This window comes from Strix aluco, chromosome 4 (assembly GCF_031877795.1).
Source record: "Strix aluco isolate bStrAlu1 chromosome 4, bStrAlu1.hap1, whole genome shotgun sequence".
Classification (NCBI taxonomy): domain Eukaryota; kingdom Metazoa; phylum Chordata; class Aves; order Strigiformes; family Strigidae; genus Strix; species Strix aluco.
Window position 1 is genome coordinate 78,527,535 of NC_133934.1, and position 20,018 is coordinate 78,547,552.

General features: G+C 39.4%; 1 protein-coding gene across 2 annotated transcripts in view; it reads right to left on the reverse strand.

Moving 5' to 3' along the window:
• Positions 1–944: 944 nt before the first annotated feature.
• TBC1D9 (TBC1 domain family member 9) overlaps positions 945–20,018 on the reverse strand; it is a 56,465-nt gene continuing 37,391 nt past the window's right edge. For both annotated transcript variants that reach the window (XM_074823709.1, XM_074823708.1), the window contains 10 exons: positions 19,184–19,469; positions 17,904–18,033; positions 14,284–14,382; positions 14,095–14,163; positions 12,560–12,800; positions 7,356–7,421; positions 5,434–5,520; positions 4,433–4,507; positions 4,199–4,299; positions 945–3,253 (listed from right to left, as the gene is read on the reverse strand). In XM_074823709.1, the coding sequence (XP_074679810.1) occupies positions 2,528–3,253; positions 4,199–4,299; positions 4,433–4,507; positions 5,434–5,520; positions 7,356–7,421; positions 12,560–12,800; positions 14,095–14,163; positions 14,284–14,382; positions 17,904–18,033; positions 19,184–19,469 (1,880 nt within the window). In that variant the 3' untranslated portion in view covers positions 945–2,527. The remainder of the gene's footprint in view (positions 3,254–4,198; positions 4,300–4,432; positions 4,508–5,433; positions 5,521–7,355; positions 7,422–12,559; positions 12,801–14,094; positions 14,164–14,283; positions 14,383–17,903; positions 18,034–19,183; positions 19,470–20,018) is intronic.

The following is a 20,018-nucleotide window of genomic DNA, read 5'->3' on the forward strand; positions in this document are numbered from 1 at the left end:
CCAGCCCTCTTGAGATAAAGAAATTTTTCATCTGTGGTCTGTGGATCTCTAGGGGTGTGTGGAAGATTGCTGATAGGCCTAAATTCACTTTACCCTGACAGACACCTGAAAGAAAAATATTTTAGGGATCTGCAAACTTAAAAAGGTCAACAGCCTCCTTAAGGATGTTAACCCTTAGTGCTGAAGACTTCTGAGATAACTTACCCAGCTGCCAGGCATTGCAGTAAAGCACCCTGCTCTGGCCTTGGCATCTTAAGTTAAAACAAAGCCATATTCTTCAAAATGGTGATTATGGCTTCAAATGAATATCACTTGATAGTCACATGTAAATCAGTCTGCATAGTCTCATATGCAGAAAGAATAATACTGCTTTTTCATACTGTTATACATAGTCTACATATGGCTAAACTATAAAGGAGAGAACTCTACTCTCAACAACAGTAAAAAAAAAATCAACAGTAAACTGAGACAAGGGATATATGAGCAGCTCTGGGAAGTTAACAGCCAAGTTTTGCAAATAAACTTTGCACACATACAAAGAGATAGTAGGCTTCAAAAATATAATTAACTGAATAGAGCACACCCATGTCTGTTCTGTCACTGCCATGGTTTTGAGGCTGACAGCTTACCAGTACCCTGTAAAAAACTTTAAGCCTTAAAAGCATGCCCAGCGAGCTACAGCAAACCATAGATGGGTCATAAAATATCTGGGGGTCTTAAAAAGTAATAAAAACTGTTGTCACCAAATGTGAGCACAGCAGGGAAAACTGTTCAATGAAAGTGGTAGCTGAGAGAAACTTGCACGGGCTGCTTGGTGCAGATGGAATTAAACACATCCAAGTGTTAAACAAAACCAGGCATGGAAACAACAAATGTTTTTGTGCTGAAACCCGGTGCTGAAGATCCAAAGTCATTTGTCTGTGTAATAAACCACAATCACCTACTTTTCCCTCTAGCATGACTTTAATAGTTAAAAACCAAATCTGTGCAGAGTGTACTTTATTTGTTCACATTACCTATTTGTGGTTAAAAACCACTTCATCTGACAGTTTAAAAGCATTCTTTTAAGACAAAAGAATTAAACATAGGTTCGGCTAAAAAATCTGCAAGTTACATGGATGCAATATACAGGAGTATAAAAAAATCAACAGTATTCTACAGAAAATATTCTTAAAACAGCAAATAAAGATTAGGCGTGTAAGCATGATCCTGAACTGAACAAATATGAATTAAAAAAACAGCTAACAATTTAAAAAAAATCCTGAATATCTGTATAAAAGAAGCAAGGATTCAAAGTGCAGGTGCTCCAGTTTTCATTTTAACATATTATTCAGTAAGTTGATACAGGATACTAGTTATTTTATATAAAGTGACAGTGTTCTCAGTAAGACTTAAACATTCAGTTACATTATCTTGCAGATTTTTTTTTCATTACTGATACTTTACACTGTTGTAAATGAAGACTTATGCAATACAGGTTTTTATTTTCTTAATCTAACAAGGATATAATAGGTTGGTGGTAAAGGTTAGTTTTAAGAGCTAAGCTATATATGCTGTAGATCCAGCCTTAGAAGTATATATATATTTATTTATTTATTTATTTTTTTAAACTTTTAAAAACAGCTTTTAATTTTTAAAAAGAGACTCTACCAATCTGTTCTGGGACCTGCATACACTGTCGCTGGAGCAAAGCTTCCAAGTCCACTGGTTGGGAATACAGCTCCAGGCAGGGTGGTGCTGGAGGTCTTTCCTTGGTGGCTGCAGCTGGGGAAGGGCTTTCCCTGGGCTGGGTTTGGTGCAGCCAGAGGGTGCTGAACGCCAGGAAAGGCCAATGGGCTCTGCCTTCTGTGGGAGCAGAAATCATCACATTTAACTACCTCTGCCCGATGTGCCAGCTAGGCTTGGGATGGCCTTCTTGCTTCTATCGGAGTGTCCCAGTCTCAAGCAGAGGAAGTTAAGAGCCAGGCAGGTGTCACTGAAGTGATCTTCATATATTACAAAAAAATAATAAATTGAAGCATACGTTAAAACCCATTATCCTCTTTGTCAAAAAAAAAAAAGTTATACGAAATAAAATTATCCTTCAGGGATGTTGCCTGGAGCTTAATTGCACCTGAGGTCCTATTCCAGTTGACAGTGTCCCTTTAAATTTTAGGTACTTCCTGTTTTGTTATTTTTTTCCCCAAGAATCAGATCTCTATATATGTCTATTTTAAAAATGCACATAAATATCGGCATTAAGTTTACATTTAGAAATTAAGAACTAATCTTTACCATTTTATATTGACAGCAAGGTTAATAATACACACACTTCACCGACAACTTATTTTTTTTTTCTGTATTTTGAATAAAATTTGCATTTGTGTAACATTTCCCACAGAAAGAGTGATTATACTTCAAGATAGTTAAGTTTGCACCCCAACATTTTCACATTAGTGAAAACAATCATGTTTTGAAAATACCAAGGCCTGTGCCAGGTACTAATAAATACAGAATAAAAAAAATAAATAAAAAACCCGACTGCCTTTTATCCCGACATAGTAGAGATTTCATAGTCACTGGCTGAGGTTATTGGTTTCCCCATCATCCTTATGTTTTTAGCATTAGTAATCCTAGCCATCATGGACACAGGCTTGTCAAAGTACCTGACCAGCGCTGGCTCAGTCAAAAGGGAGGCTAAAAATTGTTCGAAGGTAATGGCCCAGTCCCTGTCGATGCTAGTGCTTCTACGAAGAGAAGCAGTGTGGTTGCTCCGTACCAAAACGGTGTCCTCGCTGATGTCCTCGCAGTGCAGCTTTTCTTCTTCATGCGAACCTGCGCTCAGTACTGAGTAGGAGGACATCGAACTATCATCTTTTGTATCATCATCGGAAATGAGCATGGAAGAACAGGCTCCGTTGTCCCTGGGAGAAGAGTCTTCGAGCTTAATGTCTTCCATCTGCATGCCCAGAGCGCTGTCGGTGCAAACGGCCTCCTCATCGCCGCTGACGAGGCTGCTCTGGAACGGCTTGTGCTGTTCGAGGGGGTACTGCTGGTGCTCCTTCTTCTGAAACAGCTCGCTCGGGATAGCTTTGCTGCAACTGTTACTGCTGCTGTCTGTCTCTTTTGTGGGCTGCGCACTGAAGAGCTTACCAACCTCACCTATTTCCAAAAGCAAGCTTGTCACAGCAGCGGTAGCGTGGTACAGATCTTGTTCATTGGGGTCCTCGCTGAACATATTGTACATTGTCTTGCACAGTTCGATGAACTGTCCCTAAACACAGAGGGAGGAAACGTTAATGAGAGAGCAGGAAACAGATCAGACTGAGATCTACGAAAACAGTTTAAAAAGTCTGGAATGGAGGTATGACACAATAGTTTACAGGATTAAACTGAAACTGGAAATAATCTAGGTGCAGCCAAGAAAGCGTTTTCTACGACTGGGCAGCCAGATGTGTTGCCTCTCTCAAGGCTCTTTAGAATAAATTTGGATGTTTCTTCTAACAAATGACAATTTTATTTCTCTGCAGCCACAGGAGGGCAACAGAGGGTGAGCAGTGAGACACTCAGCATTCATTCTGGTGGATTTTCTTGTAGGAACAATGCTAAGTGTAGACTTACTAACTAATGAGAAGTAATGAAAAATTAAATGAGACCCACAGCACTCTTTTAATTGACAATGGTAAGTTAGCTGGATGCAAGCCTTCTGGAATTCAAGACTCACAAAATAAACAGGAAGGAAGTTTGCTTAGGGCTACCTTAAGTAAGAAGCATTGCTCTACAGGGAATAAATCTTCCCTATATGCTCTGGGGAAAACAGCTGTCCGAGTGGTTCTCCTTCTCCTCAGCAGCTGGGGAGCTACGGGGAATGAGACTGACAGTATAAATTACAAGACATAAAATGCTTCTTTCAGGTAATGTCTATCAGAAACTATGAGCTAGCTGGGGATATTCAGTGTCATATCACCCTTTGTCCAGAGATCAAAATAGTATGTTATCATTCCTATATGTGTGTATCTCATTTTTAGGATGTTTTGGGAGCTGGATGCCAGTGACAATATATTGAAAACAGTAACTTCTGTAATCAGCTGACTGCTGCTCTGGTAAAAAAGTATCTGCCTCAAAAGAAAACCTTTATTCAGTGTTAATGTACTGAATATTTGTAGGTATGTGAAGAAAGTTTAAAGTTAATGGAAAAAAAAAGCATCAGCAGAAGTACCTGATTCAGTTTGGGCAAGTCCTTTGCGTTTTTTGCTTTGGATTTATTCTCCTGGCTCCACATTCGCAGATAATTTCGATTCTCTTGTGAGCTCTTCTTGCCTATTATCAACATACCCAGAAATACAGGAAAAGTCCATAAAGAAACCTTACATTAATACTTTTTTTCTATTTTCAAAGGGAGCATCTTTACAAGAAATGAAAGCTGTAATTCAAATGGAGACACCATGCATACCTTTATCTGTTTTCAGACTCACTGTAACAAAGCCATCATCCACTCCTTGTTTGTTTCTGCTGTCTAGGCCGACAACTAGGAGGTGGAGGGGCGGGGGGGAGAGAGATCAGTGTGGTTTTAGATACATACATACTTTCCATGTGTACAGTGCAAAATAAAGAAAATGTTTACATTGCAAAAAATGCAGAGTAAAAAGGATAGGACTAAATGATGATTTTTGCTTATTCTTAAATCTGATGACAAATTCCACATAATTAATAATATAAATACTAAGACAGGGACCATCTTTAGTTTTGTTTATGTGGTACAATGATTAGCCTGTGCTACCACAACACAAACAGCTTCTAGCATGATATACTTCTGGTGATTATATCAATGCATCTTCTTTTGTCTGTCAGGACTTAAAATTGTCATCTCTAGTCTATTAATTCTCTAGTATGTTAATTCTTACCATCTCTAGACTATTAATTCTTATCTGTATTTTCAAACCACCTTCCTTCCCCCTGTAATCTGAAGGATGGGCAATATTATTCTTGAATCAGAGAGAAACTTAACATCAAATATCTCAAGAAAGAGAATGCTATCTAAGGCAACAGTGACGAGACCCAGGTTTTCATTAGGGCACAAAAAGATTTCAAACCGCTGAACTATATTTTGAGATATCTTTTAGCTTTAGGTTTTTTTAGAATATTTTAAGTTCTGATCCAAATATCTCTTGAAAGCCAATGTATTTATTCCCATTCTCCATCGAGGCACTTCAGTATGTGTGCTGCACTTATCACAGTATTACTTCCATTGTAACACACCGATGAAATTATTCTGCAATACACAATCCAAGGGAGTTCTTAGAGTACACACACCTGCATATACGAGGACTACACACTACTTTTTACAGAGAATACTTCAAAGTTTAATCCAATAAAAAAAGTAGCTTCCTAAAAAAACATGTTGTTCGAAATGCATTACCTTATCTTTTCACACTTGAGACAAAAGATGCCTACCGTGTGTACATTCTGGTGTGATGTCTTCAAAAAAGTACTGAGTAGCTTCAAAAGCGGAGTCTGGCTCTTCCTGCTCAGGGGATGGATCTAAGCAATATAATAAAATTATTTCATTAAAAATTCCACCCTTTAATTAAAAACTAGAACATATTTCCATTGATACATTCAGAACGTTAGTTTCTAGAAGTAAAAGTGTGAGGATGTGAGGGGTTAGGAATTGTCTCTTTTCAGCTCACAGGATAGGAACGACTGGACCTGTACTGTCTCCTCCCCGATATCCAATACTGTTGGACTAACAAGTAGCTGTTTGCCTTCAGAGGCTGGCTTGCCCATCTTTCCATGTCTACTTCCATTGCTTTCTTCTGTGCAGCTCAGCACGTCCTAAGCAGGGTATGAACCTTTTCCTGGCTAGAAACAGTCTGTTATGATTTGGTATGAGCTTACCAGTCCCTGAATACCAGGAGCTGCATTCTTCAAAATGGATCTCTTCCATTATAGTTCAATAAAATTACAATTTTTTCCAGTTAAACTAGTGAATCAATCAAGCCTACCTACCTCCAGCAAAGCCAGCTGGGAGCAATCAGGGACACATGTTCAAAGCACATGAAGGTGAATGTCCTCTCAAAGCTTTTAGGCATCTTTACCAGAGGATGTAAATGAGCACAAGAATTAAACTACCCAAACAATTGCAACATACTTAAATCGCAGATTCAGTGAGGACAGCAATAGGTTCTTCATGGCACACGTGTGACAAGCCAGAGAGGACATAGTTCCAGGACATAATTTTCTTCTAGGGTGTCCTGGTATTGGCTGGGATAAAGTTTATTTTCCTCCTAGTAGCTGATGCAGTGCTGTGTTTTGGATTTTTGGATTCAGTGTGAGATTAACGTTGATAACAGACTGATGTTTTAGTTGCTAAGTAATGCTTACCCTAAATTAAGGATTTTTCAGTTTCCCATGCCCTGCCAGCGGGCAGGTGCACAAGCTGGGAGTGAGCACGGCCAAGACAGCTGACCCAAACTGGCCAAAGGGGTATTCTGTACCACAGAACATCATGCCCAGTATATAAACTGGGGGGAGTTGGCTGGGGGTGGATCGCTGCTTGGGCATCGGTCAGCGTGTGGTGAGCAATTTTGCTATGCATCACTTGTCTTTCCTTGGGTTTTATTTCTCTCTTTTTTTATTAATTTTCCTTACAATTATTATTATATTTTATTGTTGTTATTATTTATTTTTATTTTAGTTATTAAGCCGTTCTTATCTCAACCCACAAGTTTTACTTTTTCTTTTTGATTCTCCTCCCCATCCCACTGGGAGCAGGAAGGAGCGAGCGAGCGGCTGTGTGGTGATTAGCTGCTGGCTGGGGTTAAACCATGACAAGGGGCAAAACTGCTTTGAGATGTTTCCATCCTCTCTCCACCCTAAACTGACTTTTTCACTTAGCTGAGCCCAACAGTTTGTATAACTCCCTGGAAAACACATCTAAGAAATGATCTGGAGGTTCCCTCTGCAACCAGTTGTATAAGCCCAGAGGCAAAACCAAGAAGAAAGCCTGGGGACAGAAACACGTAGCCAGGGCATGCACGAACAGCTTCACTGCTAAATAAAGTGCATTATGGTAACAAATGCTGAAGAAGACTGTATTTGTCATGCGTGGGGGAAGCCACCAACCCTAGCTGAACAGGTAAGAGACACATATAAATGGCCTGTTTGTGGCCAGAGCAATAGAGGGCTGCATGGGTGCTTGCAGACTTTCCAAATCCATGTCTGGTTATGGTAGAAGCTCTCTTATTTTACTGCTGCATACACAGCTACAATAATTCCCACAAATTAATTTTTAATTGGGAAAGCCAGTCATAAACAACTCTGCCTCAAATTTCTGTTCTCAACAAGATGACAGCTATTTTAACATCATTACTTACCAGGCAAAACATGCATTTTATACAGTAGCTTCAGCTTCTCTGTAAGATCTCCATGGCATGCTGCACCTAAACAGCATTATATACAGTATGTTACTACTCAGCATTCAACACTAGTCTACTTATTATTGCTACAAATATTTAACTTCAGAAGCTGCTACATTCACTCTGAGAAGCACTGTACTCCCTTTACAGCCTCAGATCATAAGGAAGTGTCACTTGACTTCTAAGATCACACGGTCTGCAGTAGAATCACAACAGCAAGAGAACACAGACCATAAATTCTGTACTTCAACCTTGTGTCCTTCATTAATTGTCTATTTTATAACGCTCAAAAGTAATCTGTGATCATCACGTTACCACTCAGAAAGGCCTCCAGCTGAAAGTTAAGATGACCTTTTTGTGTGGACTTCAAACTTTCTGATCTGAGGATCCAATAATAACATCACATGATCTAGAACAATAAGATATTTACAAAAAAAAAAAAAAAAAGAGAGAAATTCAAGTAAACAGCATTTATCACAGCACCGCCATGGGCTAAACTGATGCTCAGGCAATACTTTCTAGTGATTTATCTACCTCAACCCCTATTCCTTTCTGGTCTACTCTACAATTAGCTGTATGAAATCCAAGTGGTCTATTGTGGCCCCTCCTTCTAATTAATTAAATGGATGGTAGTTAATTTTAAAGTACTGAAATAACAGATAATCAGACTTCTACATAAATCTTATTTGTTATGACTTGTAATTCATAAACAAATGAATTAACCTTCATTAATTAGGTTACACAAGAGATTTATTTTACCTTCCAGGTTACTGTGTCAACTTACCTCTGCTACGCAAACTACAAAGTGTGGTTTGGCAAATACAATCACAGTCTACCATAAAGCTTAAGACTACAATAAATACAGATGTTAAGTCAAAGAATCAAGTACTCTACATCAGCCATTTAGCTTTCAATTTGCTCCTTTTTACACACAAAACCTCTTTATGTTCTTATCTGGTGTACCACACCATGCAGGTAATGCTTTCCTTTCTGGTGAAACTGTATCTTAGGTTATGCACCCAGGTACTACGCGAAGTGCCCCACTGCTAAAGGCAACATGAGATAACCAAAGCACAGAATGGGCTGCAGTTCTGCACCCTCCAGCAACAGCCAGGGACACATTCATCAAAACAGGATTCAGGACACAGGATATCTGGTGACACATACAGGCTTGTGTCCCCAGATGTGAAGAGAACTGAAAAAGCTCAACTGGTACTGCTTCTTGCCTGAGATGAATCTGTGTGTGCTTCCTAATGCCAGGCCCTTTTTCCCGTCAAAATGTATGTGAATGAAGACAGCACAATGTGGGATAAGTCTACCAAAGATGTTATCTGGACTCTCCCAGAGACAACCCTCTGGGTCTCCCCTGGGAGAGGTCAGAAAGTTTTATAAAGGGAAGAACAGCCTACTAGAATTTGCAGGAGCTACCTGACAGTTAGTTGCAGTAGGCTACCCAAGATCTGAGGATTGAAGATGTACTAAACAATAAAAAAAAAAAAAAATAGGCTACATTCATAAAAACAACAAAAGAGGAACAGACCTCTGGTAGATGTGCCCCTATTATGGGGAGTTACGGGAGACCTGTGTATGGGTGGACACCTCAGGCCACCGTTTTGACCTGCATGCTGCAGTGTAGGGATAATTTTATAGGAGAGCCCAGAAAATTCAGTGGCCTCCTGCATGGCCCCTGCATCCCTCAGCAGCAAAGCACTGGGGCAGTGGTAAGACCATTCTGAGTCCCAACCAGAAATACTTCCCTTCCTGGCACTCTGGAGTCAACTTAAGACCTTCAACAACTTTCAACAAGCCTTGTCTTTTTGCAGTACGAGTCTCAGATGATGCACCACCAGTTTTTATTGAGAAGTTTTGAATTTACTTTTTGGTGAGAGAAAAAAGTGTGCCTGAAAGAGAGCACGACTACACCCTTTGAATCTTTCTATCGGAAAGCTGTCACCTTCACAATGTCCTTAAACACACCTGCTCTTACCCCTCTCAGGGCTTGACCACCAACACCCCTTTTCATGGCATGACTAGGAATAACCTTCACTGATCCTCCTTTCTGATTGTTCCCCCTCTGTCAACACTATGCACGTGTTGAGTCTTTTCTGAGCATAATGTCATATGTGCAGTTTTCGTCCTGTCTTCTTTGAGGCCATTAACTAAGTAATTAAACAGGTTAGAACTTTGTTCTGTTAATATAAAACTTAGGAGCAACATAGAAATGTTGGCTTCAGTTGCACCTCTCTTGAACACAGATGGAGGGGTGCGGAGTGTTTGTACAGCATTTAGCTCCCCAAAAGGATCAGAGGAGCGGCGAGGTTAACACTGCTTTCTCAACATCCTCCTGCAACCTGTGCTTGAAGAAAAGGTGTTTTCAGAAAAAAAACCCAAACCTCAGGTACTCCTTGAGAGACAGTTTTCATGATGCTGACTTTTTCATGAAGCTGGGGCAAGTGGCTGCAGTCACCAGCAGTCACTGGAGAGGTGGAAGAGCTGCATGCTCTGAGAAGGGAGTATTGCAAACACATGGCAGGGGGCCACTTTGACTCTATGTGGAAATCTCTCGAGCTTACTGGGATCCTGAGGCAACAACTGACATGCTATAATCCAATGTGGTATGGGGGTGCAGGTGAGGTCTTTCATGAGTGAATACCCCAAACAGCTCAAAACCAAGGCTGACAACCCCTTCTGAGCAGCACAACTAGAGCAAACTAATCAGGATCACTCCTTTATTTGAACTTGCCATAACACAACACAGAGTAAATGTACAGAAGAAGAGGCCAGCTTGTTCCATCTTTGCTCAGTTGAGGCCCTAGAGGCACCTGAAGTAGGAGGTTCTTGAGCTATTTGCTGCAGGGGATTCCCAGTTGCAATTTCAGCACTCATATCCCAAGGATTTCACACTGACACAGAAGAAAGGGCCATGAGCTCATGCTGGGACACACAGCACCCCTTTTTACCTCCTCTTCATGAAGCTACTAGAAAGAGTCAGCAGCAGCAAAGAGGCTTCGAGGGAACAAGTCTTTATGGCTATGTGGAATAAGGGCATTGAAAGATAGAGCTGTAAAACAAGAAATGCTTCAGGCGCTGCAGCTGCTTCAGCCATCAACAAGCACCCTCTGAGATGGGCCATGCCTAGGATGTCCTCCTTAACCAGGGCCAGAGTCCAACACTGCTGTTTGGACACAGTAAAAAGAGAGGATGGTCCCCACAGGTCACCTCCAGAATGCTCATCCTGTGACTGTGCTTTCTGGGACAGCCGCAAGGAAAAGGCGACACAGTCCCCTGTTGAGCAGATGTGTCTTGCTCCAACAGAAGATATTCCTCATTTAGGAGACCTTCATGGCCAAGGCATATTGGGTTGGTGAGGCAGACTAAAGCAGCTGATGTTTGTGGAATTTTTAACAGTCCTGGGGCATGGTGGAGTATGTTCAAATAAATCCCATGTTGTTTTTGTTGACTGTTTTGTCCTTGCTACCGCTTATGTGCTTCTTAAACAAAAAAGGGGTCAGGGGGTTGACTTTTTTTTTAAAAAAAAAAAAAAAATGTTTTCAGGCTATGGGCTTAGTTTCTGAAAAAAATGTGGTTTTGCAGAATAGCAGTTTTGGTTGTTTAACCCATTGAACATTTTAGTTCAGTCATGTTGGCTTATAACCACATTTGTGCATTTTACATTCTCTTCGTTCACAGTGCTCAACACTGTTCCTTGTTCTTAGTACTCATTACTGGTTCTAAAAAATGCTGTCTCAACCAATAACTGTTGTTATTAACAGTATCCTGTAAACAGCAAGAGTAGTTAATCCATGGGTCATGGCTCAAAAGGCCATTAAGCATTACCTGGCAAACAGTCCCTCAAATACAATTCAGAACTGCATCAGAAGAAGCACTGGGTTTTTGGGTGGTTTGAAGGGGAGGCGTGCAATCCGTTTTACTGTCACATAGCTATTTTGTACCTGTGAGAGAACACGTGTTACCACTGCCGTACAGAGGTTTTAGGGCTCCAAATGCAGCCTTGCATTAATGCTTAAAAATACTGTTACGACGAGCTGCTGAAAGCTGACTGGGAAACTTTTTCTCTCCCAAAAAGGATCAAAATGTAAAGCTGGAGAAAATGTCAGGTTGCCATGAAATAACACATAACAGATGGCAAGATGCTGGTCACTTATAGGGAATAATTCCTGCCATATATGAAAAAGGGATGGCCAGCTCCTGTCTCATCTTTGCTTCTTCACATTAATCCTGGGGCTTGCACATTCCATTTGTTGCAATATTGACTTTCATGTCTTGAAATCTTGCTTCTTCAAGACTTGCACGGGCTGTAATCTCTACTAATGACATACAGCCTCCCTTTCTGACCTGCACCTCCATTTTCTCCTTTTCAGGTGACTTCCATCCTGCTCTTTCTCTTAGTCTGCAGTATTGGTTACTGATTTCAGAAGTAATATAGGTAGTACTTCTCATTGCATATACTGTGAGGTGCAAAACGTGCGTCCCTGCGTGAGGGGAAGCGATGTGGGGTGTCAGCAGGCTTCTAAAGAGAAGCACTTTTACTCAGGAGCAACCAAAACTGGCATCCTCACTCTATCCTTCCCCTGTTTGTTATATGTGCACATAAACGTCTCAGGTGTGCTTCCTGAACAGCCAAGGGAGCAAATGCTGCTTCCCTCCCCTTTCCAGAGCTGGTAGCGCTGACAAAAGGTATAAATTCCCACTTTCAGGGAACATGTAAGGAGCAGGTAACAAAATGCAGTGTCACTGAGGGAAGAACACTACAGAACAACATATAAAAGACTTTCCCAAAGGAAAAACTTTGATGAGAAGTAATCACACCACTAAGCACACAAGCTGCAAGTCATTTTTGTGTCGAGTTAGCGGTCAGGGAAGTCCTCAGACCCTAATGGACGTGTAGTTCCTGTGCGGTCCTCCTCCCAGTGTGATACACCACTGGCTAATATAGATGGACTGAGACCAGCCTAAACCCCAGTGGGAACCACTGTCACAGGCGTGATAAAATGAACTGAACAGTAGCGTGAACAGCTCTTAAAGGCAACTTATGCAAATTGGCAGCTAATACAACATCTGTGTTCCTGAACAACTGGATTCCCTTTAGAAACATACTGTTTTGGTCAGATTCTTTTGAAAGTGCTGTGAATTCTCCTTACTTAGCCCAGAGACGAATTCACGGAAGTTGATAAGCAAGTCTCCATTTTCATCAAGAAGCCTGAATAAGCGTGCAGCTAACACATCTGAATGAGTTCCACATGCCCATGGGAAGAGGAGAGCGAACATCCCCTTGAACTGCTCAAAGTCAATACGGTACTGCTCCAGGTAAGGCAGGCTGGGATCGTGCCGGTCAACAGCATTGCTGTTTCCTCCCCAGTAGCAGCTAGTCAGATGTTCTGCCTGAACAGAAGGCAAATGCTGTGAGATTATCATCACTTCTGTAAACAACTCATTGCTATCAATGATTTAAAAAAAAATTTCCAAACTCCTATGCACACATTCTTAAAACAACACAAGAATAGCAGGTTATTTCCATCTACCTAGCCCTTGCACTTCTGCAAGAGGTTTCTCCTCTAAACAGCACAAAAAACATCCCTCTGCAAAAAACAGAAGATAAAGGCAGATGAAACATGAAATACCTGTTTTGAACAGAGCAGTAAGCAGCTGTGACTTGCATATATACACAGGTTTGTTGTGCTTAGTCACCCCCTTCAACCTCACCACACAGCCAAGTCAGAGAGGGGGGTGTCTCATGAAATCTTTAATTTCAGAGCATAAGGAAATAGCTGTTGATTTGAAATATTTTTTGTTGAACTGTATAAAGTCCTACTCTTTCAGTCTTACTGATGTCAGTGAAAGTTCTGGAGCTGATTTCAGCTAATTCAAAATGATTCAGAAGCTTCAAGAAAGAGATTCTAGCACTGCACAGTGATCAGGTGGACTGTCTGACTTAGTCTCACTGATTCCATGGAAGACTGAAAGAAGGCACTGCAGGATTTGGACAATTGTAAGACCTGACACTATAGATGGGAAATTTGAAAGGAAAGAAGTTCTTCATGGAATAAAAAAAAACCCCACAAAACAACTCTCTTATGACAAAACAGAGGAAGAAAGTATCTTGTTTTAAGGCACTGTGCATGAAGGTGAAGCTAAAGCATTTTAACTGCTCACCTTTAAATTTATGGATCTAACAGTATTGCTGTACAATCAACTTACAAAGACACATCACTTCATGACAATAAATTTCCATGTAATACAGTATACATTAAAGCATTAACAATGGCAAAAATCAGTCATTGTGATATGGAAGTTTTATTTGTCTGAGATAATAGAATAAAGGTATTTCTGTGCTAAATTCCAAAATTTGGGTCACGTAGTGAGACATATGTAAGTTTCTAAAGACTGATCAAAAGTCTCTATCTATTCACTTTTTCATTATAATAGTTTTCATCAGTAAATGCATTTTTTCCATGGACAAATTATTTAGTGAGTTACTTAATTTCCTGAGCTTTTAAAAATGGTTGGGGTTTTTTGTATATTAAATAATACAGCAGCTAATTCAAGTTTGTAGTAAGATACCTGATAGTAACTCACTCAGACTCAACCCGGTCTTTAAAAAAGACAGTCCCATATAAAAAAACCCAAACATTTGCATTTCCTGCAGGCACATGATCTTATCTTCACTTGGCTTTACCTTGAAAAGAGCATACAGTTCCTCCAGTTCATCGATAGTAAAAGAAGTCTCTGTCACAATAGTTCGTACCTTTTGAAACATAACATTAACAGTTATGGATTTGAAATCCATGTCTCATTGAAAAGCTAATTTAAATTTCAGAAACTGACTGACCTTAATCTTTGCAAAGAACATTATTTCAGTACTTACCACATTGCGCTTTGTAGTATCTTCAAGGGTTTGGATAACTTTCAGCCTTTGTTTGAATCTCATTTGTTCAATTAAATCTGCTCGAATACTTCCAAATTTCTTCAAAGAGAAAAAGAAGTAGAGGATAGTCTGTGTATTAGTATTTGGAAACCTTAGCTTGCCTTTAATGATGTTTGGGAAATTAATTTAATTATGTGATATATCACAGATGGTATATTTAAAAAACTGCTGTTAAAGCATTTTTCCCAACACATGACAAAGTTACAAAGACTTTAGGAATGTATCACTAGATCTTATTTTTCCCAATACTTTATTTTCATTTAATTTGAAAGGTCTTTATTAAGTTACAAATCCTCACATTGAAAGCAATAATCCTAAATTAGAAATTTCTTGCTTGGCAAATCTCTATGACTGGATTACTTCATAAATCCTTCTGCAAGGTTTTACTTCAGCTTGTCCTGGAATATCTTAATTGCTACAGAGAGAGAAGATATTTAGACTAACTGGATCTCTAACGGCTGAGACAGTACAGCAGTCCTTACGTTCATAAGGATCTGAAACCAAGCATCAAGAATGCAACTTCTATTAGCAAGAAGATTCTCTAAAGTGCCCAAGTCTTATTTTCAGAAGTTTTCTTCACAATGCACAAAACAGCCTCAGGGAGGTCCTGCATATACTACAGAAGCACCCTAGGGAAAAACCTATAAGGAATAATATTCCATGTTTTTGTATGTAGAGGGATGCCTAATCCTTCAGATTTATTTTTGTGAACTATAAGTAGAAGTTTTTCACCATCAAGAAAACACTTGTAACATACTTAGAAATACACAGATGACCAGCAGGAACAATAACGCCAGACATCAAGTATGGCACGTGTAAAACTAAAAGTGGGCGACAAGATATGCTTTCATACAGGATGGATTTATATTTCCAGTGCAAGTGCATCTACATAAGCAGGTCACAATTTGCTTAGCATGTTCTTGTATGATCAAATTAACACTAAAGCTGTGCACCTTTATCCTGTCCCTCGGGAGTAAAAAGATGTTTCATGTACTTAGAGCATTTTGCAAATAAAGAAGGCTTTTGAAAAAATGGAATCTAGAGAAATATCCATGAATATCAAGCATCACAGAGGTCACAAAACCTTGAAAATGGAGGTCTTTTGAGGCTCTGAGGCTACATCTATTCCAGTAATCAGGGTTTATTCTCTGGTCCGGAGGCCAAATGAGATGGTCTTTTCACATCCATACAATTAAAACTCGTGTACCCTACAGAAAAGGAAGGCTGCATGCAATTACCTTCTCGGAGTGGTCCCTCGCCCATGTTAACTTTCAAACCATACAGGGAATTGTTGGAAGCCTGTCACTTGTTAGGTCAAAACTGTATCAAACCTTTCAACAGCACAGACCTTTGAGCATCAGTTGTTTAGTTAAAATGGCCAAGATCCAGACACTACTATAGATGCTTAAGGCCTATTTTTTTCCAAACTAACAAAGACACAAATCAAAGGAGTTAAGCACATAACAGCTCTGAATATCTGAGACTATACTCCACTTACAGCTAAGGAGACATGCACAGACTTTTAAAGCTGTAGTGACTGTGCATTATTTCAGTCACTTCTATTATAACTATTATAACACCTGGCTCTATGCCTTCTGAATTAATGGCAAAATTGAATGAAAAGAGATTTCTTAATAAAAAGCATTTTTGGGAAATGAAAAAGTTACTGGCAGGGTAAAATGTACTTGTTATGTATATTCTCTTATTTCAAGAACGTTTCTCATTTAAATGTAGAAATTCAGTTCAATATCATCAGGGGGGTGCCAATTAATTACCAAAAAATTCCTCTGCATCGCTTCAGCTTTCTCTGGAGACCTCTCATATATGCATCTGACATGATTAGCTATGAGCTGGACAGGATCAGAGCATGATGGAAAGTAGCTCTTCATGAAACAATCCAAATATTGTGCTTTTGCCAGTGCTATGACTTCATCAGGTTCTCAGACTCATCATGCTCCATGACAAATATCATAGGACAGCCTGCAAGGGACAAGGTTCTCCCCACCTTGGGGGTGGTGTGTGTGTTTGAGGGAAGGCAAAGGACTCCAAGAAAAAGCATTTTTTTCAGCTGTAGATCCTCCTATTTTTTTGTCAACAATAAATGTCTAGAAGATTAAGGATAGATGGTTACCCAACAAGTACCTTTAACAGCTTAAATTCTAAAAATAGCAAAGGTATGCTCACTTACTGTTATTTTGCTCTTTGTAGCTGCAACAAAGCTAACAGTGCATTCCCAGCCCTGATTGCACACAACTCACTGAGGAACATAACAGTCATTGAGTAACAGATGCCTTGAAGTTTTTTTATCTTGATAGTTTACTACTGAGTTGTTGGGGTTTTTTTTAATAATCAACCAACAACAATGACTCTCCTGAAACTAATTCTCTCCTTGCAACCAGCTCCTGCTTTCCTCACAGTTCTTGACTCCTCATGCTATTTGTTTTGCCTAATTATACTGGAGTACAGCTGGTTATTTATCTAGAACAAGGTACAAGGTTCTGTGCTGCATAAGCCCCAGAAAGACAGACTGGCTCTGCATGGAGTCAGGTTATTCATCAAAAAGCAGTTAAGCCAATGCAAGCTGTCTTTGTGATGAGGAAATCAGAAAAATACAAGGGAAATAACTTCACATAAACAACCTTCTCCCCATTCTAACATTGTGTGAAGGGGAAGAACTATACAGCTAATTTGATTTTGTTTCCCCTTCAGTGTAGAATACACTAAGGACTACCTAATTCCTTGTTAAATAGGTATCATGTTATTAAAGCAAGGAGGTTTTAGGGACATTGGAAGTGTCTCTGAAACAGCTGTCATATTGCTAAGTATGAACCTACATCTTGGACTAAAAATTCTAATTTACCCTGCATGTCAATGGAAGGAAAAAAGGAAAACAAAGAGAATAACTCCTTAGAATTATTATTTAATTTTTATAAAAAATTAACATCAGTGTAATCATCAGGAGTATTTAACTGATGGCTTATTTTTAAAATTTAAGAACAATGGAACTGGTTTTCAAATTTTTTTTTTTTTGCAGGCTTTGTCCTGTGCTTTACTGATATCCGTTATTACCAGCACCTTTCACTTGAAATTTTTTTAGCTTTGTTGATTATAGAGAAGCTAGGGGCCCATGGTCATAATCAGCACTTGCTTAAAAAAAAAAAAAAAGGTAAAAGAAACAAAAGTTCCACTGATAATAGAAAGGTCTTCTGAAGTCATATAGATTTCACTAATATTTCAGTCTGTAAAAGCATGAGAAAGCTTAGATGAGAAATAACTTTTTTTGAATTACAAGTTCAGCCTTTTGTTTGTAAATCACTTTTTTGTTGTGGGCTCTCCTTTGATGTTGCAGGCTTCTATACAAAACAGCTCCAACTAAAAGTTTTGGTTAAAAGAAAAAGACTAACCCCTCTTTCCTGCCCCATTTCAGATTTCTGAGATGACTCTGTATTTCTTTTATATTCTTTCAGTTCCAAGCAAAGCCAAAGTATAGAGTATCAAATTCCTCTGTAAAGCAGAACTAGTGTGGGTTGGCAAGTTCCTGTGAAGAAACCCTAGCCTACCTCATAGGAAGACCTGATTAGTCTGAAGATATCCACCTCAGGATAAGGCTCTACATCATCACTGAGCAGTGAATGAAGATGAGGAATGGGTGGAAGAGTGCTGTCCTTATTAGTTACGCTGTCCAAATATCTGATGGGAAAGAAAAAAAAAAAAAACCCAAGTGAGAAACCCAAGATGCATTGATGCTCCCTCCCTTCTCAGGGTTAACAGAATAAGGCTTACACATAGACTATTGAATATAAAAATGATCAAGCCACTCTCTGCTAATAAACTACAGAATTTTTGACATCAGTAATCTGACATATCCTAACACTGCTTTTTCTCAGAGAGCGCTAAGGTAACCCTGGTAATTCATTATCCTTATCAAGAAATAGCTCAAATATAGCTAGTCACAAAGACGTGGCTTACTGAACAGGTTTGTTACTTCTGGCTGTTTAAATATACTAAGGGAATTATGACACCATGGGAACAAGGCTCAGTGTGCTTCACCCTGCACACTCCCCATTCTACTACTGCCCAACCTCACTGAAAGAGGCTTGAAGGGCATGTTCCTCCCACCAGTGCAGCTGCTGTAGATCATCCATCTTCCATCCTGCAGCTGCAGAACACTTAGATCCTCAGCAAGCACTGGGGCTTACTTCAGAGAAAACACAACCACAGTTGTCTTTAATCCCAAAGAAGTTAAACCCAGACTTCAGTAAGGCTATACTAATAAAACTTACTAGGAAAAAAAATTTCCAAAGTTTCAGCAGCATTTTGAAAACTAAATACTACCAAACATGAGGAAATCAGAGGTTACACTCGGCAGTATTAGTTTGTATTAAATAACTCAATCCAGTTTATTTATCAGCCTTCTGCTTCACTGAAATCTATTTATTTTAGAGCCTGCCTAATTCATCTGAGTTCTGTTTAGTCCATTATCGAAACAATTTCCCTTGAGATCAAGGCTTTCTCTTAGCAGCATTTAAAAGGTAGCAGGCAAAAGATGAAGTAACAAAAACCATGTAATCAACTAAAATAATCAACCAAAATAAGTTTCTATAACCAGGTCTGGGAAGTTTATTTGAATGTCCTGAAAGAAGAATTTTTACCTTGTTGGTCACTTAACATTATTTTAAGATAATATAAAGAATACCTTATATGGATGAAAGGGGACTATAAGCATGTAGAAGGTTTACATACATTGTACTGGTTAAAGTTAAGTACATAGAAGAACACAAAATCAGAAAAGCAAAAAAGAAAAATAAAGTGAAGATACTTTATTTTCTGTAATAAATACCTTCCCAAGACTGTCATGGCTTCTCCATCATCTTTACAGTTAAGCAGCTTGTCTACATTAGCATCGAGGACAGCAAGCGCTAACTGAAATATCACCTTTATTCCTTCACAGAAGAAACAATCCACAACCACCACTGCGCTTTCAAATGGCATTACACTGAGGAAAAGAGTGAGGAACCAGGACAGGGAAATGGTGGATATTACACCCAAGTCCTGCATGCAGTCATAAAGCTGTGGCACATAGTCACGAGCCAATTCTTCAAAGACACCCTGATCCACCAATGCTCCTGTTGAAAATAAATAAGGTTGGATGTCCATTAATTCAGAAGCAACTGACCACATCACCATTTAGGGGAGAAAAATATATATACACACACAAAAATACAAAACCTAGGAATATTCTACATGATGCTTACATACATTCTCTCACTTTCAGATAAATAACAGATTCTCTCCACTACTGAGCTGTACATGCCAACTGAACTGCAGTAAGGGTTTTTGTTTTAATTATACACTTCATAAGAGTTAACAAAGGGTCAATTTGGTCTAGCACCTACAGAAGTTATAAGATGGCTTAGTACTTACACTGCTAATTAGAAAAGCCTTCTCCACATCACCTGTTGGAGGAGGCCAGGGTGACTGTCTGTGAGGGTTTGGATTTATTTCAAGAGAACCCTGTGTTATACACATTTATGCCACAACATCAGTGGCTTAAGCAGGTCAGGAAGAATATTTTCTAAGTCTGAATGAGTATCTCAAAGCATTTGTGAGCTACAGTAAAGACAGTTTCCATGATAAACTGAAGAACCATTCAATTCCACACACAGAAGGAAACT